Here is a 25,717-nt window from a genome sequence, read left to right as displayed (position 1 = left end):
GATAAAAGAAAAAAAAAATGCCGATCTATAAATAGAACTGGGCGTTAATGGGTTAAAGTTCACGAGCTACAGAAATAAAGGTTTAAATAAAGTTGTTTAGAAAATGTATGAAGAAAACAAGAATTGTGAATGGAAATCGTTCTTAACAACCCATTATTCTTAACGTCCGGTTCCAAAAAATCATAGAACATAAGGTTGTAGCTAAACCAAGGTTTAAGCGAGGGCTTAAGCAAAGAGATACTCTAAGACCAGAAGGTCCCGATGAAACGTGCTCAAATTTTTGGCTCAGCTCTAGTACTCTCTTCGGTCTCAAGCTAATCTGTCAATCTTTCATAGCGAATCAAAACAAACATAGTGTAGTACTGGAATTTCGACTAGAATGGGGACGTCGCTAATGAATGGCACTGAAAAAAAGGAGTACATACGGCATTTTTCGATTTTTGTCTAATAGACAATATTTTTTTTCATACCATGTACGTGAAATTCACCTAATATCGTCGAACATGAAAATCACGTAACTGAACCACCCTAATAGGAAAGGTACCAAGAAACTCAAAGACCAAATCGATAAAGAGAATCGACCATCGCAATTAGGCCTATGATTCTAAACGCTACTAAGAGCATTCTTTCAAACGTTCTCAACGAATTTCTTTATCATTAGGTAGGGGAATTTACGTATTCTCGTCAATCTAAGCAGCGTCCGAACATCTATTGACGATTTCTCAGCGTCACACACATACATGACAGGTTTGTTTGTTGACATTGATCTGCTGCTTGCTGTCCTACCAATTCCAATCGACAGAACTATTGTCGGCAGTCTCTTTTTCTTCGGCACCCTTTCCATTTGAACTGCGTGTTAACCAACTGTTCTATTATCGGCAACTCGAAATCAGCCGTATTTTGTAGTGTGTGTATTTCATTTAAAGAAAAATACAGCAGAACAGGATTGCACAGTCGTAAAAATGTAATCAGATTGAAGCTGAGAAGGTAAGGAATCGGTTTAATACATTCAGCGAAGAGTTTTGATGGGAAAATACAGTGAAATAAACGTTTCAATTTCGGTTGCCGAAAACAGTCAATGGGTGCCGAAGCCATAATTTACCCTATTAAGTATATTTTTTTTATTAGCTTGTTCTACTTACTTTCTTTCGGTTTTTCGGGAGATTTCTTTTTATGACTTTCTTAATCCTCCCTCCCCCAGTTAGTATTGTTTCGTTCGAACCGTATTTTTCATTCAGTTTTTTTTATGTATGAAATAACGGTTCGAACGAAAGCGAGAATATGAATGATTATAGTTTTTTTTATATATTACTAGCTGAACCCCGTGCGAGCATTGCTACGCTTGCAACTAAATGAACGAAAATTTAGTAGAATAGTTATGCAGAAATTTATGTTTCATTTGTATGGGAGCCCCCCTTACGGAAAGGGAGGGGTCTCGAACCATCATAAGAACCTTTCCCGGCCCCAAAAACCCCTGCATACAAATTTACACGCCAATCGCTTCAGTAGTTTCCGAGCCTATAAGGGTCAGACAGACAAACAGAAATTATTTTTTTTATATGTACGTATATATTATTATTTATACTGCTAGGATATTATTTTAGTGTTTCATTTCAGTTAATAGATAGGTAGCTAATACATTTTATCGATAATTAAAAAAAGACAGATGAACAAAATGAAAACAAATGAATAATTCAATGACAATTTTTGCTTCTAAAGATAGTTTAGAATCGTAACTGGTAACCTATTATCAGTTCAAAACCGACGCAACGAAATGCTTTGAACGCAAGACTTCTCATCAACTCGTATCTCGATGAGACCCCACTGTTTCAATTTCAACAAATATAGGAAACGCTTTGCACAGGACACTCTATCAATGCTGATAATTTGCGCCAGATTATCCATCGAAACTGAGTTCCGCTTAGAAAACGCTATTTCACGTTGAATTGTTAGATAAAGATTCATGATCTGATGAAAACAAACAATCAATATTAGGACCATCAAAGTAAAGGAAAATAAAAGTTTCTACTTACCGAAGCCAGTACCTGGAAGAAAAGAAAACGGGAGTGGACATTAGATTTGCTGCCAACTTTCTTAATCTGACCCATAAGCTACAGCCAAGGCGATTGAAGTAACCAAACACTCCCAAACAAATCCCACATTTTCTAATAATTATCACATGGCTCCAACCAAGGTATGAAATTCCGTCCAAAGCATACACATTATCCATTTACTAGTAGCTCTCTTTGCCCTAGTTTATGCATACCTTAACTGCGACCTCACAGTCAGCAGTAAAAGCGTAAAACCTTTTTCTTTTTCCTTATTTTGAAACCCTCATAATTGTTGCCGCATGTGCGCTAATAACAAAACCTATTCTCCAAACATCACACTAACGTCACATTCCATACCAACTCTGTAAACTGTCCTTTCAGGTCTTTGTTCAAATAAAATCATTCCCAGTTAAAACTCCATAGGCGACTAACGTCACCTATAATATCCAAAGTCCGGTTATGCCACAAGATCCTCAACTTTTCGGTCCGCCTCATGTTTGGAAATCTACCATTAAATAGTCAGTTATTATTCAAGCTTCTCCGTGTGCTCATTACTCTCGGGGAAATGGCTCTATTGTTGGCCTAGTTGCGCATACCCGTTTTTAAAGGTTGATTTTTGTCCCAGTCTTGTGTTCTGTCGTCAATATTTTGCCATTTTGTCTTGTGTATCAAACCCAACTTGCATATCTATTGTCCTTCCCCATCTGTTTTTAAACTCGTCCTGTTACGCTGTTATTTAATTTTCATTTTCATTTTGCAGTGTAGGGTGGGGTAGTAAGAGCGCAAGTCAATCCATATTCTGTTGTGGGAGAGCTTGAGGATAAACCCATGATTTTCTGCTCAGTAAGCAAAAATGATTCCTCCAGGGTCATCGAGCATCTCAAAATCACAACACTCCACGACAATGATTAAGTTTCCGTTTGGTATGTAATGAACAACAGAGATCCGCGATAATTCATATAGTTTCTGCGGTTGATGGTTAACAAGCTAATACCAGTGAGATCAATACTAAATAAAGACAATTGCATAACAATCCGAACTCCCACTACCAACAATCAACAAATTCCTGACCAGCATCATCCTATCATTACTTAATGCATTTTCTTTCTTCCCTAAAATTCACTTGTTAGCAAACATATGATCGAAGATCTGATTACTATTTGTTTTGAGTGAAATAACAGCTTCCACTTTCACATAATATTGCCTATAACTACAAATAAACAAAATGGGAAGATTTATTCTACATAAATATGTAGAAGGCATAGTTGCCTTCCTATGCGGACCCGGGCATCCTATTCTTCCCACGAGATCAGCCTAAAAGTAATATTTCTCTCTATCTTCTTATTATGCTACCTTTCTACATTGATCCGCAAAATTTATCTTGTCTTTGTCTGTCTTAAGTAACACTTTTCTGTGATAAAATGCTTCATTTCGAGATTAGTTTCCTAAGTATATTTTGTTTAGGGTGAGTACTTCCATCACGGCCACTTGACTCCATCCCAACGCACCCTGTCATGGTAAATGGTATTCCCAAATGCCACAACCGAACAGATAACAGGACACACAGCCATAATGGAAGTATTCACCCTTTTCGAAAATGAAGCAATACATAAATTATGTATGATACCAACTGCAATATAGGTATTGTTGGTTATTCATTCAATGGTAATCATTGAATGAAAAACAATTAAATTACGCCACGCAATTGAAAAGTGCACTTTTTAGTCGTTTTTGCTAAGGGACTGTTCATAAACTACGTAGACCTATTTTTAGAGAATTTAGACCCCCGCGTAGACAATCGTCCATACATTTTTTTTAAATTGTATTTTTTTCAATTGTATGGACCGTAGACATTTGTCAACCCCCCCCCCCCCCCCTAATAATTCAGCTGCAAACACATTTCTTGATTCTTGTGCCATTCTGGATGCTAGATGAGAACCTACTTTATCAAACTATGTGGAGAAATAGCGCAAAATCTGTTTATAATGCTGTGGCTATCAAAAGAGAATCGATCAAAGTCACTTACACCCCTCTCCTTCTAAACCCCTCAATAGAACTTGAAAGCCCGGAAGATGGTTATTTTTTTTTAAGCAATTTTGGCAAAACAAAATAGGTAACAGAGAATTTGGCAACGAGAGAGCACACACTTTTTCAAAATAATAACCATAACGTGAATAAGGTGTTTCACCAAGATAATCATGCGCAAGAAGGGATGAGCAAGCAAGTTCCAATAAACCAGAGCCTCTTACCTCATTGTTCGCAGTAATCTTCACCGCATCACCGGTCTGCTCCACAGGTTTGTTACCACTCAACTGATCCTGACCTGAGACCACAACCGGCTGAACGTGTGCTTCTTGGCCGCTTACAATCGGTTGTTCAATCGCTGGTTTCTCGCTAACCGGTGTCTCACGATGCAACATGCTACCGTTGTCGGTTGACGTGTCAGTAATTACGACTTGTGGAATCGTAAGACTTATAGATGTATCTTGGAAGGTCGTTTGATTCCCAAGACCCGTATCCAAAGCCCGGCTGGCATCACCGAGGGAAACATAAGGCAAATTTGGAGACGGAGGAACAACTGGCACTGAAATTGAGCGTTCAGTTGCTTCTGCACCAGACACCGACAGAGACACGTGCTGAAGTTGTTGCTCTGGAAGCTCCTCTTGTTGTGGACGCTCGTAGATAGGAAACAAGCGCGATTGGTTTGGTTCACGGATTGAACTGAGCTCGGCTTGGGTGGTTGAAACGTCACGCAGGACCGGAAGCCCTTCGATGCCGGCCGGAAATGATTGACGTGGTAGTGGAACTGCACAGGTAATCCATTGCATCAACTTCCGCATCGCTTCAAACTTTTCAAGGTCGTCACAACCATAGTCAAATTCAAACTGTGTTCTTAACTTCATTCGTACGATAACGGAGCTCTCACCGTAAGTGGGAACTTTTCTGTGCGATTTGCGAGCGTTGCGAGGGCGTTCGACGGGACGTTCCACGGACGAAGATGATTCGGTTGATACTGACTTTGGTGCAAGGGCAACCACATTTTGCTGTTTCGATTGTATTGGTTCCGTTGCTGGAATTGACTCCGAAGCAGTGATTGGCATCGGCTCTAATGTCTGTTCCGCTGGTTTAGTATATCCCGGTTCTTCTTGTATGGGTACAACATTCGATGGGACCTCTTCCGTGGGAACAGAAGCACTTGCCTTGTTAATTTCCACAACCTATAAAAATCGAATTGATTGATTAAAATTTTCGTAATCATGCTTTATTATTCATCCCATACCTGAACAGAAGTGTCATCCTCTGCAAGTGCTGCTACCAAATCCGTCGGTGTCGGACCTTTGATTGCACTGAGATCCGTGTTGTACAATCGCCCAAACCGGTCGGGAACTCTCCGAACGGCAGTGGTAGGAATTGCAGCAATAGGTGTCGAAAAACTTATCCCGGTACCCAGAGGGGGTGGCATCAGCTGAACTTCTGGCAATGGAACTTCATCCAGATCTTCGAACCTCCCACCAACATCCGGTCGTCGAAGGCTTGGAAACTCCTGCAGCAATTTGTTTCGAACATCAGCATCACTGAGAGGCATCGGGCTGTCTACTCCCAGGAACGCTCCAGCATCTCCCGGTGGACCCAGGTCCAATTCCCCGATGCTTTCACGAATAAGTGGCTCCCGCACGAGCGGTTCTTCAAGGAGCAGTTCTCTCGGAGGCATCGCCTGGGAGAGATCGATCATGTTCAGGGACACATTCAGATCGTCCACTGCCCGTTCTATGACATCCGTCAGTCGTCGAGAGATTTGCTGTTGCTGCTGCGGCGGCGGTTCGTCATTCCTTTTCTCAATGTCTTCTAGCACTTGCCTAAGATCATTGTCATCTTCCCGCGCTATCCCCGGAATTGAAGCGTTTTTCACTTCAGTAATTTCCTGTTCCAATGCCCTGGGAGCTGGAACGTAACGGATCACAACGGGCGGCGCTACCTCTTGCTGCCGTTTGTCACGGATCCGCTTCTGTGCGCGCTCGGACTGTCCTGAAAACGAAAAAAAACTAAGTCATAAGTCTTATTCTAAAGTCTCATAAAAAAATAATAGCAACTTCCGAAACCACAATAAAAAACCTACTTTCTAACAGTTGATAATATTTCTCCAGTTGGACAACCTCCGCTGCCGAGAGTTGTTCCAGCTGCTCCGAGGTAAAGTTGTTACGCTGATAATCCCCAAACGACGTAGAGCTACAGGCATACGAACACAAATTAAAAAAAAAAACCGTTGTGAAAACTAATAATAATTAGTATATTAACTTAACATGTAGATACTTACGCCAGCTCATGATACTCCCGATCGGTCAGAAGGTCCGTTTTTCGAACCGGTTTTGGTGTCCGGAGAAGCCGTTGAAGCACTTTTTTGGAGCTCATTTTGAAGAAAATCCGGAATGCTGCAGGCAAAACAAACTTCGCTATCTCCTGTTCACGTCAATCACGCCTGTAATGGGCGATCTTGATTCGCAAATCGATTTTCGTTTCGTTTTTCCTCCAGTGGTGTCAGATTCCTCGGAGGATGTTATGCACAGCAAGAAAAAAAAATAGCTGTGCGCAAACTCTTATAAAATTACGGGTAAATCTTTTTGGGTGTCTTCGGACCAAAGAATAAGTGCACCGCACTCGATAATAAATGAAAGCAAAAGAGCTTACATAGTATGCAAATTCCCCTAATAAACAAATACCATAAACGAACTGTACCCCATATGGGTAAACTATCTCACAAATTGTTTGGATGATACCCCGAACACGTCGTTAAGCTCTCTTTTATGGTTATTTTTATTAGTGTCCCGCTTGACCTTATTTAGTCAGAGCCATAATTACTTCGGCAGTAGTCATGCATGATTAAAAATAATTTGAAATAATCATTTGTGATAAAAATTTATCGTTTCAGTATTATATTTTATTATTTTAGAATATTAATATATAATTAAAAATGAGAAACTACGAGGGGGACGACTCTAGCTACGATGCAGAAAAGATTGTGTTTTGCTGTGGCTAGCTGCGCGCACACTGAGTAGATAGAAAGATGAAGATTTCCTGTAAAAAGATGATGCGCGATGCAAGTAGATGCGACAAATGAAAAAAATATTTTTCGAAGATTGATTCGCTAGTGTGAGATATGTTGAGCATCTAATTTTGAGATTTAGATGTGTCGCCCCCCTCGAGAAACTACTTATACAGCTTCTATTTATTAAATGCTTGATATAACGATTGCCAGCAACGTCGGCTGGGCGTATCCTATGGCTTACCGTCCCTACACACAAAAAACAAAAATTGTATCAATAAAAATCATACATTTTCAAAATAAAAGTTTCCCGACTTTGATAGTTTTAAGCACGAAAATTCTCAAAATGAAAGTATTTGATTTGTTTTGAAAGTTTATTTTTCATTTTCAACTTGTATTTTTAAAAGTGCATATTTTTAAAATGAAAACTGTTTAACTGTCAAAAACACCTTGTCATAGCAACGTTTTTGGCAGCACTGGACATAGATTTGCCGCTAATTTTAACCTTGACGTCAAAATTTGCAAATCATGTTCTTTGTGTGGAACGAAACTAGAAGCATAAATTAAATTCGTTAGATATTCAAGGCAATATTCTTACTTGCCGGATTGCTGGTTTTGCCGGATATGTAGTTCGCACGCGGTGACATCAACAGTTAAAATTGTAAGTATTTAATTATCAATATTGTTGCATCAAGTAAACTTTATTTTATTTCCAGACGATGAAATCTACCGTTGTCATCAATAGGTCCGAATCAATAATCGGCGGAAAAAATCCATCTGGGTTCCGGATTCCATCCAACCTCGTCGGTGATCCAACTTTTGTGATAAAGCAGAACAATGACAACGATTTTATACTCGCTGAGAGCCTATGGATAATATTTGTTATATTTTACAATACGTATATTCTTGCGGATATTAATAAATATATTTGAGGTTATTTTTTTAAATTCATAAAAAAATAATTAATAGAAATAATACTTATAAAAAATTAAAATCAAAATTGATATTGTAATGTTGAAAATGCTCGAATTTAAATTGAAAATACTTATGTTATAGATTCAAAACGGCACATGTTATTTCAACTATACCAAACTTTCATGACAAAAGTTTGATTCAATACAAAAATAATCCACTTTTAATTATAACACTATCATGCTTTTCATTTGACAGAACTACAATTCGTTTTGAAAGTTTCAACTTTTAAAAGTAGCATGCACGCAACTTTTGAATTGACAGTTAGCTAACTTTTGTTTTGAAAGCTAAAGACTTTCTACCAAAAAGAACCAACGAAAACTTTTAATTCTACCAATGGTTTTTTCAGTTGTACTAACGATAATTTTTTGTGTGTACTAACAAAGAAAAAAAAATCCACCCTTCCCGTGACACTTATGAGGGGTCGTACACAGCAAAAAAAAAATGTTATATCGATCAATGTAATTCAAGCTGATGTGCACGAAACGTAATGTGTTTCACTTATACATTTTTGCCAAAACATCAGCCTAATACATAAGATAAACCGCATAGGTCCCACGTTGCTTACTAATCAGCATTCAAACATTGAAAGAACGTCGGGGTTACGCAAAGATTTCTTTATTAAACAATATCATTCCGCAACGCATGGACTCAGCTGATCTATTGTCAAGGTTAAATTTGTATGCACCTTCCCGACAATTACGCAATCGACAGTTGTTCGCAGTAGATCGCCATCGAACCAATTACGCTAAATTTGGACCGGTAAATCAGATGATGACTGTTTAAAATCATCATTGTGAAATGATTGACCTAAATATGCCCTCAACAGAATTAAAAATATATTTCAGAACCCTGCGAAGTCATAGAACATAAGTCCTAATGTTAATATGTAGTCTACGATTTGATTGATTGACGAATAAATAAATAAATAAATAAATAAATAAATAAATAAATAAATAAATAAATATAAGAATGCATAAACGATATGTGTGACCGCTTATACATTAACTTTTTGCAAGGTGTCTGCTTATTAGTTGACTTATACATTTTATGAATATTCAGCAATAGAAATTTGCCAAAAGGTATAAGGAGATTTCTATCCGTGTATGAAATAATGATTTAATAGCAAGAAGCAGTTACAATATTACATCAATGGATCTAATTTTGTTCGCAAAATCGATGTACATCGTACAACGTTATATTACACAACCGATGTATTTACCTGGTTGCAGCAGTTTGGATGTAATATTCAACAACTTTTTTTTTTCTGTGTAGAGTTCTCTGCATCTCTCTTAAGTAAGTGTCGGACTAACATTCCTCCCCTTCCCCCACCAGATGCAAGGACGTGGCAAGGATAGCTCTGGTCTGTTGAATGAAGACACATCCTTTATCTAGGGGCATGAAGTAGTTCGCCTCCTCGTGGTGTGCCCTGGAAACGTTAATTTTCGAACACAAGGGAGAGATATTGCGGCTAAATGAACTACAGCAGAGTAAGGACGCTGAAGCCCCATCCAGCTCGTCCCAGGAGGTCGATAAGCCCTGCACAAACCCTCGTTGTGCAAAGGCAGGAGTTACACCGGGTTCTTATAGAGTGCTAAGCACACGCATCTGGTAAGCGGTCACATCTGTCCTGTGCTGCCGTGGACAGTTGGCTGGCTATCACGTCTGCTTTAGAACTCAGGCGAACAATTAACAGCAAACAATAACAGGAAGGCCCTGCACAGCTGCTCACTGTGCAGTAGCGAGTGTCTCGTCTGTGACACACCACTAGTGTGATGCGCCATAGCGCAGCCGGCCCCCTCCCATGATGTAATGCTTTCGGGCGGTTCCGGGGAGGGCAAGGGCCAAGAGCACAGGGTAAGGTTTAGTGGGTCGGGAGCGCTACTTCTCCCATCCCCACACCCTGAATTATCTTCTCAGGTGTCTGCGAGCAGATTCTCCCTTGTATAAAAAAAAACACCCTTTATCTAAGAGGTAGTAATTAATCACAAATTACTATCTAGCAGCAACGGATCAAGGTGGGTCTCCTGCTTAACAACAGTTTAAAGCTCGTACCACCTACGACATTGTGCGACCTGCTTTATGCTATGCTATTAATATATAATTAAAAACGATGGGGGCAACCCCGGCGTAGTGGTTAACATCCATACCTCTCACGCCAAAGTCACGAGTTCAAATCTCACCCCGGACAAGTCACGAATAACCCAAGAGTGTTAAAGTGACTATAATAAAAAAAAAAGAATTAAAAACGATTAAAGTTTATTGAACAAAGATTAAAAAAAGATTGAAAACTTTAATACAAAAATACCTGGGGACAAGACAGCTTTTTATCATGAATAAAATTTGAGTTAATTTTGAGTAACTCTGAGTAACTCGAGTTGCTCAACCAGCCATGCACGGTAACACAGCAACCTTGTTGTGTTTATTCCCCATCTGTCAAAGAAAAATGTTCAACGGTGATAAATATTCCTAAATTCTGCAGCTTCCTATTGTCGAAAGGTGAATCCTGATGAATGTGGGCGTCGAAGTGGAATAGCTGTATAAATAAAGAGAGAAAATGGTGGTTTACACTGGATAACCATCCAGAGGTAGATCCCATGACTGCTTCGTGCCAATCCTTTGTAAGCCGTTTTCATCCAAATCTAGTGCAGGCTGATATCGGTCGACGTTGACCATAGTAACTGCAGATTCAAAATATGATGAATTGTCTGAAGTAAATTTGGTTAAATTGACCATAGTTTGAATATTCGAAAGGCATCAAAGTTACGACTACTACTTTGTAATAGTATTCTCTGTCTTTTGTCTGAATGCCCAAGAATTAGTGCAGAACTTTGAGGCAGTAACCTCATAGTTCTACACTAATACTTGGGCATTCATAGAAAAATAATCCATTTGGTTGCTGGTTGTCATGATTTTCAGAAAAATTAACTATAAGCATTTCTATTTGCCACTAGGTTCGACTCGAGAATAATAGAAAAGCAATACATTGTCATCGTATAGCCATACATATTTTAAATTTTATGTTTCAATAAAACCAAATCAAGCTCCCATCCATCTTGAATTGTCAACATATTCATTCTTATTTGAGATGAAGCAATTTGCAATTGTAGACGTGCAGAACCTCTGATTTGCCAAGCACATGAAGGCCTCATAAATTACGTCTAGCTGGGTGATACGGATACATTTTTCATGTTAGACCATCTTCGGATATGGCAATTTTTACCTTATGCCCCTTCAAAGCAAAATTCTTAGATTTCATGCTGTGAATGAATTCAATTGATTATAAGGATCTGTATCAAGAATATAATAAAATAATTCTGATTCTCCTCCTCCTCTGACACCTAATGTTTATTCACAATGTGGTTTGTATTTGTTGATGAATATACATAAGGACAGAGTACTTTGATCATTGTTGAGTAATTATGAGTTACTCAAATTTACTCGGAGCAAAAATATTAACTTTGAGTACAGCTGGCTTGCCCCTAGAAAAATACACAAAACTTAAAAATACATAAATACGAAAAAATACAAAATACATCTTTTCATGTCGGGTATGAATCGAAAAAAATCAAGTTGAAAGCCCCTTGTAAAATTCAATCAAAATCGAATCGAATGGTCTATTTGAAAAATTGAGCGTGAGTATTTTTTAATATCATTTGCTCGGGTGTTCATGTTGCTGAACTCCGACAGTCAAACGGCAATATCTGGAAACCCTATCCGCTGTCATGTCAGTCATCAGCAGCTGCTAAAAATCATCATATCGGAATTTTTTCGTGTTTAGTTCGCGACTCCTTAAATTTTCCCCGAATAATTATACCCGAAAAATGGTACTTTCCAATGTGGTTCGCGTTGCAAGTCAACTCAACTCAGCCGGAACACGGTCCGGATTGTTGGGAATCCGCCAGATTCGTCGGAAATACACCTACCGCAGCGGAGCGCTGAAACCCATGCCTTACATCATTCCGTTCGGGCTGCTCGGAGTGGTGTTCACCGTTATCCCGGGACTGCTGATCGGGGCAGCCATTAGTAGGAATATGGCCAACTTCCTGGAGGAGAATGACTTGTTCGTTCCTTCGGATGACGATGACGATGACGATTAAGTGCTCCCAGTCATAGGAAGGATAAATGCTTTTGCGTTCTTTTCCAATAATTTTTCGTGTCTTGATTGTTCTACTTTGGTGGATCGATATTTTTAGAAGTGCGGCTGATGATAATGTACGGTAGGTGTTTAATGTCGGTGGTTGATATTTCGCGATTGTTATGCATGTATATACATTAAGCTCGTTCTAGGAACATCTGCTGACCATCAGACAACGGCGTTATGTTGAAGTTTTCGAATAAAATGGGGTTTTAACGAAAAAAAAGGATATTTCTCTATCGCACAACTATTAAAAAATGGAAACGAGAATCGAATTGTGCTTAAATATTGTATTTATTTGTGAGTATAGTGTTAATATAATTGTATATATTATCGTTTAAATTAATTGATGAAATGAATCTATTTTCTAATTACAACTTAAAGCTGAAAAAGGAAACTAGTTCAAATTGCTATTCGCCATGGATGAAGTAAAAGGAACGATAAATATTAATTTGCCAAAACAATTATTTACAAAGCATAAATCTCCTTCCTTCAAAGTTAAACAGTTTTAAAAATATGTCCAATTGAAATAGATGTATAAAAACAGACAGTTTATCAAATTACATAATATAAATAAGGCATTGTTACCACATTTGCTCCAGTCAACTAATAATGCAAAAGTTAATGATAAAACCTAGACAACCTAACCAGTAGATGAGAAGGAATTGTTCCAATTGTGAACACGAATTGACATTACTTTTAGTTGAATAAATATAATTTCGAAAAATTAAGTACACTCTGACTTATTGCCTACACGATTAAATTTCACATCCCCGGCTAGTTGTTGGTGCGCTTGTCGGTCTTTTGCTCATGTTGCGAACATTCAGATGATTACTCCGGGGGTCGTTTGTGCGCGCTCCATCCGTGGAAGCACTTGGTGAACCGTTTCGATTCCTTGTTCTTAAGCGTGAGGAACAGCTTTCTCGGTTGTTCCGGTTGTTTGATGCGCATGTGTTGGATGTAGACCTGTCGTATGGGATATGTAAGGTCAAATCGTCACTTTAATTAAGCTAGAATCATACCTGTGCGGATTTGTAGGCCAGCTTGATTTCCACCTCGCTGCAACGGGAGCCCAGCCACAGGAACACCTGCTCGCCATTGTCCAGGATCATGATGTCATCATCGGCCAGATCGTCCTGGCAAAAGTCGGAACACTTCTCCGCCACGGTGAAGTAGCCCTTCTCATTCGAACAACGGAATAGTCTGGTGAAGTTCATGTACTCGGCATCGGTGTCGTACGGTTTACGACCACACAGTGCTACCCAGAAGAAGTTCTCCGGTTCTTCGCCTTCGTGGAGAATCTGTGGGAATGAATGTTGTTTTACAAAGGATTCAACAATATGATTCTAGCCCAGGGCTGAAAGTCTCCTTAATAAAGATATATATATATATATATATATATATATATATATATATATATATATATATATATATATATATAAAGGAGTGCGCAGTAGGGGTGGGCGTTGGCCAAATTTGGATTTTTCAGATATAATCCTAAATAGGACCTAGATTATTTAATACTCTAGTAACCTCAAGTCCGTGCTCTGTCACAATGTTTCATTGTGATTAATCAACACTCAAAGGGGTAAAATATCAAATTTGGGGTGAATTTGAAAGAAAGGGAACTTGGAGTGTAGAGCGCACTGCCCACTGGACGATTCTGAAGCCTGGCCAAGTGAGTGGGGTATGGGTTTATTTGATTGAACGTCATTTCCAATGTATATATTGATACATTCAAGCAATTGGCATTTGAGATAAGACAGAGATAGGATGCGGAGGGCCCGCTTAGGGGAAGCGTAACCCATGTTATGGTTTCCATTTATTAAATAGTTCAGATAGGCTGGAAATAACATGTTCATAGTGAGAAAATGTACCATATGGGGCCCGTTCACTGATCAAAATCAGATTCACATCGTCAGACCCTACCCAAGAATAAGGGGATTGACGATGACTTGTCAAGTTTTATTTTGAATTTGCGTTTTGCATTTAATACTCTAGTAAATCTCGCGTCCGTGCTCATTAACAGTGTGAGGTGTCAATACTCACTGGGTCATATGTCTTAGACCAGTTCCAGATTAGTTTGCTATTAATATCTTCTGCATCGCAGTTCGCGATAGATTCCTGAATATGGGTTCTCTTTTCCGACCATAATAGTGTGAGGGAAGGGGGTGAGTTCTGGATCAACAGTGGAGGGGGGCCATCGGCGTTTGTGGGCAGACCGTCCAAGGCCCGTTCCTCACAGATCGGAGGCTGCTCACGCAGACCGACACCATCTTCGTGTAGGTGGAAGTTTCCCCTATCCGATGATGGTGTTGGTTTGCGTGGGTGGCCTTCGCTTTGTGAGTGGGGGGCTTTGGAGCGGTTTGTTTACAAATGCTGATGGGCCCTTTTCTATTGTTGATCCAGAGTTAAACGTTGCTATATGAGAGCGAATGGAGGCAAATGGATAGGGAGGACAACACCATGACCCAAATAAGTAGCCAATGCATGCGGCTCACACTTGACTTGTTCTATTTCTTTCTTTCTTCCTATCATGTACTAATATTAACTGCCTGAGGACAAATGGGAACACGATTAATAGGAGAAAAAGAAAATTCGAACAAGAAAAGAAGAATTAAACTTGCACCGGCAAGAGGAAGCAGACAGAAAGGATCATGCCGGTTGGAGACAGCCAATGTATACTGGACGAAGCTTGTATCTAGGAAAAGTCGTATGTGCAGGAAACCGTAAGTAGGATAAGAATCGTAAAAGGTGTGTACTTGCTTGATAAGATCCTAACTTTACTTTAAATACACGGTAGGAATCGAATATCCATTTATGATTAAGGTTTTGCCCATTTTTCAGTGGGAGTGGCAATACTCATTGATGAGTGATTTATCGTACCCATTTATTAGTAACTGTTAGCAGCTAATGATTAATTGATTTACCTATTTTAGAATTACCTATACTTCACATCAGAACCTCATTTCCTTCAATTACTACTCCGTCGCAGCACACACCTTATATGGATCGCTAACCTTTATTTAGTTTCAGCATTGTCGACATTATAATCAAAAGGTGAGTTTTAAAAGTATAATTACCATGCATATAGATAAGTTAATGTACCAGAACCTGGACGGACACGAGCCTACCCAGGGGAGGACCCGGATACGACCACCCATGTGTGTCTAGAGTATCGCACGAGCTGACGAGTGCAACGGGAAGGACAGTAGGTGTATAGACTAGGGGGTTGGTCCCTAGATAAGCCTTCTTAGCGGAAGGCACAGCCTATGCACTGAACAATTACAATTACAATTACAATAAAAAAGGAGTGCGCAGTAGGCTCTGCCCGCAAACGGTCGGTTTTAATTTCGCTGTCACAAATTCCGTGTTTTCTGCGGGCTGTTTGGCTTGTACAAAGGAAAAAAGTCATTTGTTTTCATTATTATCATGTGTATATAGATTCATCATGATTCATTTATCAGTGTTTTAATTTTGTAAATTATTGTGAAATTTCCCGGGCAAGAATTTTGTTTGAATAGTTGTGTTGCTATAGCGTCGTGCTAGCATGTTTCGGTGCTACGCCTCCACTCTCGGAAGCAACGTTTGCCGTGTCTTTTACGTATTTAGTATTGGCGTTCTGCCCCCCTGGACAATAACCGGGAAAGATGATTTTGCAGATTAGACTACGATGCTTCCACGTCGAGGACACAATGCATAAGCGGTGAGATCTAACTGAGTACAACTAGATATAAAAATATGAAATGCATCCTACTAAATACGTGCCATCTACAGAGCAGGAATTGCTTTGATGATGGAAGTGTACACGCAGTACCAATATACATTTTATATCGGTACTACGTGTATGCGGGGCTTGTTGTAAGTGAAAGTAACCTCGGAATGGACGTGAGTGACCAGGCATTCTGAAATGGGTTACTGAATCTCAACAGAGCTATCGCCTTTCAACTTCCGGGCTAAAATTGTTTGCAATGTGATCAGTATAAGATAATAATGCATTATATTGCAAACACTTTTCTTCCATAAAAACACTGCCGGACAGTGGAAGTTGGATTGTATATACATACATACATACATATATATATATATATATATATATATATATATATATAAAAAAAATATGATTGACTGGAGGAAGGTTTTGGAGCGAAGAGAAGCACAAATCTCGATAGAACGGGCGGGAAGAGGAACCAAGAATGAAGTCCGTCAACGATAGAATTCCCTGGGCGACAAAGACCCTGAGAGGAAGATGTATTCACTGGCAATATTCTCCTCTATTAAGATATCTCACAATTCCTGAGTGGAGCAAGGATGAACAGAAAGATACCTATGAAAGACGCGACTGTACAGCTTTTAATCAATAAGAGACGAACCAACTAAGGGCTGAAAGTATCTATAATAAAGCAAAAGAAGAAGAAGAAGAAGAGCTTTTTAGCTAGCTGTATTTTGTCTTCGACTCATTAATGACAAGTCCAATCCTATCGGCTTCAGCCTTAAATCTGATGAACGTTTCCACCATTGTCTCAAAGTGCATGATGGCGAAGCTAAGAAGCACGACGTACTTCCTGAAGATCGTACCACTCGTGTCTATCTCTGCTTTGCGAATTACACCTTCCAAAACAATATTAAACAGCAGACACGAAAGCCTATCGCCATTCTAAAGGACTCGAGAGTGTCACTCGGTCTACAATTTCGCTCCATAACTCTCTTTAAATGCACTTGGAAGAAGTACCTCGATATACCCTTAAGAATTACCTTGCAATGTACCTAAGAAATTACGTGGAATTCTGTTCAGAATTATGTTGGGATTCACTCGCTAGGCGCCCTTTTCGGAAATTTCAGTGTATGGTAAAATGCCAAGAAAATTATGTCGTCCGAGTACACAAAGACGTAGTTAAACTTTATCTTGTAACCCGCCTAATAGGCCCAACTCTTTCAACAGCCGGATAACGCCGGGGCGTCAAAGGCTCGGCAATATGCTTTGGCGAGGTCGAGTACGGTGAGTTCCGAGTGCAGGTCGTTTCTAAAGGCATCTAGGACGACTTTCCCAGCATGTGTCGGTGGGTTAATATCTAGTCCACTGTGTTAGGAAATGCAATAGCCGTACCAAACTAGGCAGTCTATCGCTAAGGAGAATCACAACGACTTGGATTTTTGCTGATGATATTGTTCTTTTAAAACGGCTCTGTAATATGCAGTGTAAGCTCGACTACTGATCTGCGACTGATCTCATCAATGCCGATATGCAGTGTATATGCAGATTGATCAGTTCAATCTCACTTGATAGAAAACTTTTCAAATACTAATTCTTACCTGCAAGCTAACCCACGGGTTGTTGAACATATCTTCGGCAATTTCCTGAATAAGCCGGGACTCTTCTGACGTCGTTTTGGACCCGATCCAGACGTACACAATGCCCGATTCGGAATCGTCATCCGTTTCGAACGGTACAAATAGAATATAGCTGCAAGAAATCAGAAAACCAACCGTCAGAAAACTGATTCAACATTCACCTACTCAAGCACCATACCAGAAAGCCGAATTCAGCAGCGTCGCATCCGTCTTGACCTGGATCAACCGCGTACAGAGAGCACTGCCGTTCGAGCGCAGATGGTAGAACTCGACCGGCAGTTTTCCCTCCGGCGTTTTCTGTTTCTCCTTCCGGCGCCCGTTCTTGATGACAAACTTTCCCTTGAAGTGAGACATGAACTTGAGGTTTTCCTGCTGCTGGTGTATCCTGACCACCTCCAGTTCTTCGCCGAACATGGATTTAAACTTTTTCTGCAGCGTGAATGTAAACGTCAGCCAGCCCATGTTGCCGGCTTCGCGACCTTGCCAGAAGTAAACCACGCACTGGATTTCCTCCGCCTGAGGCAGTTTCATTTTTCTCAATTTTCCATTCCCGGGCTGGTCCACAGTGTCAACTTCCTCTTCGTCTTCGTCATCGTCCACGGGAAGGCAGTACCGACAGAGGAATACATAGCACTCTCCGGTGTGGAAGATTCCAAGTTCTTCCTCCGGTAGACGAACAAACTTCTTGCCCTCCAAAACGAACGATTCCATCACATCCAGATCGTAGTTCCAGTCATCTGCCAGCTGTTGTGCTTCGATCAACGTCATCGACGGCTGTCTGGGCATGAATAGAGCTGCCAGATCCGCCTTCGTTTCCTGCTTCTTCGCCCACCCGGTAAGGTCGGCTCCCGTCCGGGCAACGGATTGCGCTGTACGCGTGAAGTCCACAGCGATGATCTCCTCCCATCCAGTGAATTTCGAACGGAACACTTGGGTTTCGGTTCCCTCCTGGACTCGGGTGATGAGAGCATATTCGGGCCTTTCAATCATGTTGAATAGCTCCTGCGAGAGCTTAATTACCGCTGCCCGAACCAAGCGGGTGGATTTTTTACCGAACCAAACGAAAAGATCCAGATAGCAGTCCAAGATGTACACGTTCTTGCTGTTCAGGATCGTGTGATGCAGGGTTTTGCTGGGCAATTCCACTTGAGGCAGTTCAAGGTAGCCCATGCCGAGCTGAATTTGATACAGTCGAGGCGGAATGGGCACAAAGTCTGGATCGACGTGGGGTGATGGTTTATCACCCGGGCCTTGACCGTCGGAGAAGCCGAGAGCTTTCCAGAAATCAACACCCTCGCTACCTTGATATTCTTGGAAGATTTCAGCCTTGCTTTTGCGTTCGTTCTTGTTTATCTTCTCGGCAATCAAGCGAGCTTTGGACTTGAGCGTGTTCTTCGATTTGGAACCGTACCACATGAAGAGCTGTAGACCGGTGTCCAGAAGGAAGACATAACCAGGATCCAATGATTCATAAGTGACCTCGACGGGTTCCAGGTGGATGTTTGAACCGGCATCGTGGACCCTATACAATCGCACGATGTAGACTAAGTTTTCGATCGTATAGAATCCTGTCGGTGTTCGACCTCCTTCGATGTACGTCACCTCGGTGTCGAACAATGCCAAGAATTCATCCGATTCGTCGGCCTGCTCCTCACGAATCGTTCGACACCTCGCGCCGAGATAGTTCCTCAAGTTCACGGCGTGAATTGCTGCGCAAGCCCTCTTATCTAGCGTCGCTTTTGTGCCAATCCAAAAGAATATCTCCCAACTTAATTGCCCAGCATCGTCGTGAGTCGTTTTCAGTACAATGTAACAATCACCTTCGTAGAACTTACCATGCGCGACTTCTTCAATCTTGTTAGGCAAAAAGTTCTCAATTTCCCAAATGGTCAGACCCACACACTGGCCATCTTCCTCTTCGAAGATCTCGGAGTAATCTACCGGAGGTTTCTCCAGGGTCTCGTCCCATCGCTTCGGTTTCAAATTTGCCGCCTTCTCATCCTCGAAGCCGAGGGAGTTCTTCTCCTTGGCAATGTCCTGCATGCCTTTCAGAATCTTGGCTGAATCCTGCTCGGTAGAATCGGTTCTCGCTCCCCTTCTCAATCGCAGCTTTCTCGCGATTGGATCCTTGCTACTGTTTGCCACCTGGGCCTGTGCTGGGACGTTCGCTCCCGCTAGCCTCAGCTGAGTTTGCAGGGAGAAATCAATATTATAGAATGCCAGACCATCTCCGCGTTGGACTTCCACGGGTTTCGGTGGCATTACAAGATCCGGGTTATTTCTCAAATCCAGCTGTTCCATGTCCGTCAGGAGATGAATCGATTCCGGCAGGGTAATCAGTTTGTTCGAACTAAGGTTTAGTTTCTTGAGCGAACCACATCGGCAGAGACCCTCGGGGACCATCTCCAGTTGGTTGTTGGAAGCGGAAAATACTTCCAGTGCACCTAGTTTCCCAATGCTCGATGGGATGCCTTCGAAATTCAACAGGTTATCATTCACGTACAACCGTCGAAGGAACTGGAGCTTGCAGAGAGTTGCCGGCAAAAGGACCAATTGATTGCGCGATAGATTTAGGGTTTCCAATTTGGAAAGGTTTTCGATCAAGGAAGAAATTTCCTGGATAACGTTATCGTTCAGATTGAGTCGCTTAAGATTGGACAAGTTGTAGAGTGCGTCCGGGATTTTGGAGAGTGCGTTCTGTGAGAGATCCAGCTCCTGAAGATTGAACAAACTGTCCAACGATGTGGGAAAATTTGTTAGAGTGCGTTGAGTATTGCGCATTTGCAGGCAGACTAGGTTCTGTAGTGAAGGCAACTGACGAAGCTGAAACAGCTCCAGGGGATTGTCGTTCAGGATCAGCGTTTGAAGGTTCGAAAGACGACGAGTCTGAGGAGGAAGCGTTTCCAGTTTGTTGTCGGAAAGGTCCAGGAATAGAAGATCTGTTAGATTGATGAACAGCGTTGGTGGAATGCTTTCAATCCTGAAACAAAAAATGAACATTAGATGCAATTCAATAATTTGCAGCCAACGCATTACTTACTGATTGTTGCTCAAATTCAACACCAGCAGACTTTTAGCTTTCTCCAGTCCCTCCGGGACTTCTTTTAGCTTATTGTGCGATAAGTCCAGTGTCGTCAAATCTTCCAAGTCGAACAGCTCGTTCGGAATCCCGGAGCTTTTAATGTTGTTATTCCGCATGTTCAGCGATCGCAAGCAATTCAACTCAGTCAATTCCCCATATAGCTTCTCCAGCTGATTGTTCTTCATAGAGAGATGTTCCAGTTTCATCAGCTTTCCCATTTCTTCCGGAATCTCGTCGATTCCGGTCCGATCCAGCTTGAGCCACTGTACACCGGACATGTGTTTGATGTTCTTCGGAAACCTTCCATCCTGAAAACAGTCCAAAACGAAAGCAACGCAGTCAACACCACCGGCCTTGAACTCGATACGAACACTGTATTATTTTCGAGAGTGATTGCAAAACCCTTCTCGCATTACTCAAAGCGCAAAACAACAAAACGAGCAGGAAGTTTTCCGCTTTCAAAAGCAGCGACGACACACATGAAGGAATTCCCTTTGTTTTTCTCCCTTTTCTTGCGTAGGCTAGTATCTAACAGCAAGATCCGCATTCGGTAGTCCAAAAATAGAATCTCTCAGGCAAAAGTATGTCAACGCCTGATGGCGAAATCCGTGGATCACGGCAATCACTCCCGATCGAATGTAAATAAAAAAAATACTCACGCTGAAGTCATTGTAGGTAAAATCGATTCCCCGCACAAAAGGCAGAACACCTGTCGTACTCATCCTGTGTTTCTGCTCGGGGAAGAAGCTGGAACTGTTTTTTTTTTTTATTCCGATTCCTATTGTTGTTGCTGCTGTTGCTATCACCACCTCAACCACCTACTTTTACCAACGGTTTTCGATCGTTTACCACCGACTTTGTACTGCACTTTACTTTTCAAACCCGCTACTGAATACAATGAATCATCATAGATGAAATTCGGCTTGGAATTTTGGTGATAAGGCGATAAAATTCTAGAAAATATTTTGCACTTGCGGAGAGCGAAGGAAACCCCGTTCCTCCATTAACATTTTTTGCACTCGAACTGACAGCTCGTTTGCTTTGCTTGCATCAGTCGAAAAGTGGGCTTTCGGTGAACGTGATCCACTGGAAGTATAGGCTGTATATACGCAAAGTACATTACACCGTCGCACACTGTTTCCAACAGCTGGGTGGTATCAACAATCAATATGAAACTAACGATTTTCAATTGGCTCAACTTGACTAGCCTATTGGTCCCAAGCAAACGATTAACGTACCACATTCTAGTCTAAATTCTAGTACTACACAATGTTTGTTTTGATTCGCTGTGAAAGTTTGACAGATAAAATTAGGGGTTATTGGTTTTTCCTATGTTTCGAGGGGTGAATCGATTAGCTTGGGACCGAAGATAGTACCAGAGCTGAGCCAAAAAGTTGAGCACGTTATTTCGGGACCTTCTAGTCTTAGAGTTACCTCTATGGTGGTCAATGTGCTGTCTTTCTTCGGAGTTTTGGTTGTTAAGTTGCTGAGGCAGGTTTCATATTTGGTCGAAGAGGCCGGCCTCGCGGAGGAAGCCCATTAATGTTGTGATTCTAGTCGGGTCGTTACTCAGTGCGTCCTTAATGCTGCCCGGTATGCCGTACAGCACTCGTGAGCCTTCGTATTGAGTACAGTGGCAGATTATGTGTTCCACTGAACAGTTGGTGCGGCAGAGCTCACAAAATTTCCGAAACGGGCCGCTCCCAGAAAAGTTATGCGAGACTCTGGTATGGCCTGTTCTAAGTCTTGCCAGGACAACCTGAGTTCGGTGGTCAGGGGGGTCTTGCCATCTTCGTGTGTCAGCCTTCACTTTTCTAAGGAAAATGCGAGGGGGGTGACACATCTAAATCTCAAGTCTAGATGCTCAACAAATCTCCCACTAGCGAATCAATCTTCGAAAAATCTTCTTTCATTTCTCGCATCTACTTGCATGGCGCATCATCTTTTTGCAGGTAATCTTCAAAATCGTCGTCAATCTTCTTTCTATCTACTCAGCGTGCACACAGTTAGCCTCAGCAAAACACAATCTCTCCTGCATCGTAGATAGAGTCGGCCCCCTCGGGAAAATGCTAGTTGATTGGGACCATGTATTTGACCATAAGTCCCAGATTTTGTTGGCAACCCATTTTTTCAGGTCCCCTGATGGAACCTCCTTGGTGAACAGTTGGGCTCGTCTTCCAGAAGCCGCTAGATGATCCGCCTCCGTATTACCACGAATGCCGCAGTGTCCCAGAATCCATACAAATGTAGTGTTTCTGGGGGCATAACGCTGAATGGCTTGGATCCATGAGTGCTTAATAGAGTCTGAGTTGAGGGCTAAAACTACACTTGCGGAGTCCGTAAATACGGCAATCGGCTTGTTTGAGGGAGTGGTAGCAGCAATAAAAGCAGAGACCGCTTCTGCCGATAATATAGTGTACTGGTCTGGAAGTCGATGAAGTACGGACATTTGCGGGCCCGTGATGCCGATGCCAACCCCTTCACGGGAAACCGATCCATCGGAGTAACGGATAGTGTGGTTGCAGTATCTGGTTCTCTGGAGTTCCGCGATGGATCTCACAAGTGCCGTAGAGTTGGATCCTGCCTTGAACTTCTTCTTTATCGCCAAGTCGATAATGGGCCCGGGCAGGTTCCAATCTCTGGTTCCACACCAATGTAAGCTAGAAACCGGGGGGAGCTCCAGATTGGCGGTGGCTGAAAGGAGTTGTTTGGCCTCGGTAAGGAGGAAACCTCCTTCATCTGAGCCAGCTGTCTTCTCATCGAAGTTAACAGATCGGTTACAGATGGTCTGAGTAACTAGAAGGTTGAATGGTAGTACGCCACTTTCCACGCAAGCTGCAATTGCAGGCGTGGATGGTAGTAGGCCGGATGAGATACGGATTGATAAGCAACGATGGTTTGTTTATGTTTGGAACCAAATTCACATAGGGAAAATCAAAGAGCGTAAACAGGTGAGGCACAGCAAATTTGTCGTCTCTTACGTTCTCCGGCTGATGAAATGAATGGCGAAGTTTGACGTAACACTCCTTCAACCGTTTGAACAGCGGGAGAATGAAAGAGGTGACAAACGCAATGAACCTTACACATTTACATCTCATTGATGGATTTTCAGTACGCCAACTTGACTGCACATCCCGCCCCTGTGTAAAACACGGTGATTGACATTCTGAGTTCAAAGCGTTCAAATATCATAATTTTAATAAATTAAAAACAAACATAAATCAATAAAGAAAATTAATAAATAAACGAATACATGAATAAATAAATAAATAAATAAATAAATAAATAAATAAATACATAAATAAATAAATCAATAAACAAATAAATAAATAAATAAATAAATAAATAAATAAATAAATAAATAAATAAATTAATTAATTAATAAGTTAATTAATTTGTTATTATTTAAATCTATTGACAAATAAATATATGTCTTAAATAAAAAAATATGATGAATAACATAATACAAAAATAAATAATATAAATAATAGATAATTAAATAAATATATACATATATAAATAAATATTTTTTTTAATAAATTAATATATAAATAAATTAATAAAACTGCGTTAATTTAAGTTGTAAAAATCGTAATCGGGTTCTCTAATTTTGAAAACGATTGACGATTTTTTAATGCGATGAAATTGTCGTCGGTGTATTCATCCAACTCCTATTCTCATCATCACCGCCACCGCGAGGACGGAATCCATTCGACTTTCCAGCTGTCAGTTGACGGATGCTTTCACTTCACATCACACACACCTTGTTGTTTTCCTTCCATTCCATCGCAGTTGTCATTCGTTTGGTTGCTTGCGATCGTGTCGGACGTGTGTGTAGAAATTTTTACTGCTTGGTTGCTGCTGCCTTTTCTGGATAATAAAAAAATAGCTCTTGTGTTTCGGTGCGATTATAAAACATCCGTCTTTCTAACCCTTCGCGTCGCGTCGAACACTAACATCTTCCGCAGCATACGGACCACTGCGGGATCACGGTGCAATCCGCGGCGCGAGTGTGGTGCAATATTCTACTGTGCGATATCGGAACCAGAAGGAACGGGGTAAACTCTTCCTTTCTCGGAGGTCTCCCACGAAGTGAAAATAATAATAAATTATTGTGATCAATATTTTGCTTCCTCCTGCTGTGAATATTTCGTATCTTTGAGAAGCGTAGGCTTCTGGTTAGTGGAGTGCCGAGAGTTTGATACAGGTGCGAAAACCAAAATTCAATTGTAGAGGAAGAAATCCTTGGTCTGTGTCACAATTTTAGTGGTGCTTTGTGATGTTTGCGAAAAAGAAAGAGATGAAGCTGCTGTAGCATGAAAAAAATGAAATAAGCTTCAGGGAAGGTCAGATCTGAAAAAAGGAGCTCTGCAATAGAATAGGAAGTGAAAAATCTATTAGATTATTATCTGCTCGAATCAGTTGATATTGGAAAACATTTAAACACTCAGCATGGACATTTCAAAGGAGACGGAAATGGATGAAAACACCGAGCTGGATCCGAGGATTCAGGTAAGCCGATTTTAATCCCATTGATAGTCTGCCTACAACGTAATTCCCGCGCGCAGGTCATTACGATTCATTGACAAGTTTGAGCGAAAACAGGTTCTTCCCATGCGGATAAAAGTTCGTCATCGATTCTTTGTCAGCAGAAGGGGTTTGCTGAACAATAATGGACAGCGATATTCTTCCATCTTTCTCAATCGGCTAAAGATTGATGTCATTGTCGGTTTCCGCTGCATCGTGCACGAGTAGATCTCAACACAAGAAGAAGATGATAGATTCATCACATCATCCGCTATTTTCTCACACCCGAGGTCCGACTGAGTGCTGGGCTGACGACTGCTGCTGCATCATGTGTGTTGTAGATGTCGACATTGGGAGGGCTTGGTTGGAGCTTCGAAACAGCAACTACCTACCTACATATTCTCATGTTGGTGCGGATTCCTCCAGATGAGGGTTTTTTTCATATCGTGTTGTTGTTGAAAACCGGTTTTGGTTGGAGAAGCAGATTTTAGAGCTATGTAGGGAGAATGTATACATTCGGATGGCTAAAGGAACGGCTCTTCGACAGAGATTAA

The 25,717-nt window shown here is 41.1% G+C and overlaps 4 protein-coding genes across 6 annotated transcripts in view; 2 read left to right on the top strand and 2 right to left on the bottom strand.

Annotated features, from left to right (window-relative positions):
- Positions 1 to 1,598: 1,598 nt before the first annotated feature.
- LOC135714459 (uncharacterized) lies at positions 1,599 to 6,505 on the bottom strand. Its single transcript, XM_065237840.1, has 6 exons — positions 6,367 to 6,505; positions 6,169 to 6,278; positions 5,332 to 6,077; positions 4,301 to 5,269; positions 2,034 to 2,045; positions 1,599 to 1,968 (listed from the first exon to the last, which is right to left on the bottom strand). Exons 1-6 carry the CDS (start codon positions 6,459 to 6,461, stop codon positions 1,756 to 1,758), a joined length of 2,145 nt encoding a protein of 714 aa, XP_065093912.1. The 5' UTR covers positions 6,462 to 6,505; the 3' UTR covers positions 1,599 to 1,755.
- A 5,303-nt stretch (positions 6,506 to 11,808) lies between these two features.
- On the top strand, positions 11,809 to 12,933 carry EMRE (Essential MCU regulator). Of its 3 annotated transcripts, XM_065237844.1 has the most exons (3): positions 11,809 to 12,284; positions 12,355 to 12,502; positions 12,587 to 12,933. In XM_065237844.1, the coding sequence occupies exon 1, from the start codon at positions 11,889 to 11,891 to the stop codon at positions 12,162 to 12,164; it is 276 nt and encodes a 91-aa protein (XP_065093916.1). In that variant the 5' UTR covers positions 11,809 to 11,888; the 3' UTR covers positions 12,165 to 12,284; positions 12,355 to 12,502; positions 12,587 to 12,933. The 3 variants fall into 3 exon arrangements, with proteins under 3 accessions (XP_065093916.1, XP_065093914.1, XP_065093915.1); XM_065237842.1 differs by having other exon boundaries at positions 12,355 to 12,933; XM_065237843.1 differs by having other exon boundaries at positions 12,345 to 12,933.
- Positions 12,934 to 13,015: 82 nt separating this feature from the next.
- On the bottom strand, positions 13,016 to 21,663 carry fliI (FLII actin remodeling protein). Its single transcript, XM_065237841.1, has 6 exons — positions 21,296 to 21,663; positions 20,595 to 20,944; positions 17,733 to 20,534; positions 17,516 to 17,666; positions 13,225 to 13,503; positions 13,016 to 13,168 (listed from the first exon to the last, which is right to left on the bottom strand). The coding sequence occupies exons 1-6, from the start codon at positions 21,356 to 21,358 to the stop codon at positions 13,034 to 13,036; spliced, it is 3,780 nt and encodes a 1,259-aa protein (XP_065093913.1). The 5' UTR covers positions 21,359 to 21,663; the 3' UTR covers positions 13,016 to 13,033.
- A 2,778-nt stretch (positions 21,664 to 24,441) lies between these two features.
- Positions 24,442 to 25,717, top strand: part of LOC135714436 (SH3 domain-binding protein 5 homolog) — a 72,018-nt gene continuing 70,742 nt past the window's right edge. Inside the window, exon 1 of the mRNA XM_065237814.1 lies at positions 24,442 to 25,148. Within this exon, the coding sequence (XP_065093886.1) occupies positions 25,089 to 25,148 (60 nt within the window). The 5' untranslated portion in view covers positions 24,442 to 25,088. The remainder of the gene's footprint in view (positions 25,149 to 25,717) is intronic.

The sequence above is a fragment of the Ochlerotatus camptorhynchus genome, unplaced genomic scaffold (genome assembly GCF_037179485.1).
Source record: "Ochlerotatus camptorhynchus isolate MF236.1 unplaced genomic scaffold, CSIRO-AGI_Acam_v1.1 ptg000646l, whole genome shotgun sequence".
In the NCBI taxonomy this organism is placed as follows: domain Eukaryota; kingdom Metazoa; phylum Arthropoda; class Insecta; order Diptera; family Culicidae; genus Ochlerotatus; species Ochlerotatus camptorhynchus.
Note: the sequence above shows the minus strand (reverse complement) of the source record. Positions and strands in the feature narration are given on the sequence as shown.

What these genes read in the sequence shown, in the direction of transcription:
- LOC135714459 (XM_065237840.1), bottom strand. Translation starts at nt 6,461, where the DNA reads ATGAGCTCCAAAAAAGTGCTTCAACGGCTTCTCCGGACACCAAAACCG. An exon ending in CGGGAGTATCATGAGCTGGC is followed by an intron (nt 6,279 to 6,366) that starts GTAAGTATCTAC and finishes GTATGCCTGTAG; the next exon opens with CTCTACGTCGTTTGGGGATT. An exon ending in ATATTATCAACTGTTAGAAA is followed by an intron (nt 6,078 to 6,168) that starts GTAGGTTTTTTA and finishes TTTCGTTTTCAG; the next exon opens with GACAGTCCGAGCGCGCACAG.
- EMRE (XM_065237844.1), top strand. Translation starts at nt 11,889, where the DNA reads ATGGTACTTTCCAATGTGGTTCGCGTTGCAAGTCAACTCAACTCAGCC.
- fliI (XM_065237841.1), bottom strand. Translation starts at nt 21,358, where the DNA reads ATGAGTACGACAGGTGTTCTGCCTTTTGTGCGGGGAATCGATTTTACC. An exon ending in TTGAATTTGAGCAACAATCA is followed by an intron (nt 20,535 to 20,594) that starts GTAAGTAATGCG and finishes TTTTTGTTTCAG; the next exon opens with GATTGAAAGCATTCCACCAA. An exon ending in TGGCCTACAAATCCGCACAG is followed by an intron (nt 13,169 to 13,224) that starts GTATGATTCTAG and finishes CCCATACGACAG; the next exon opens with GTCTACATCCAACACATGCG.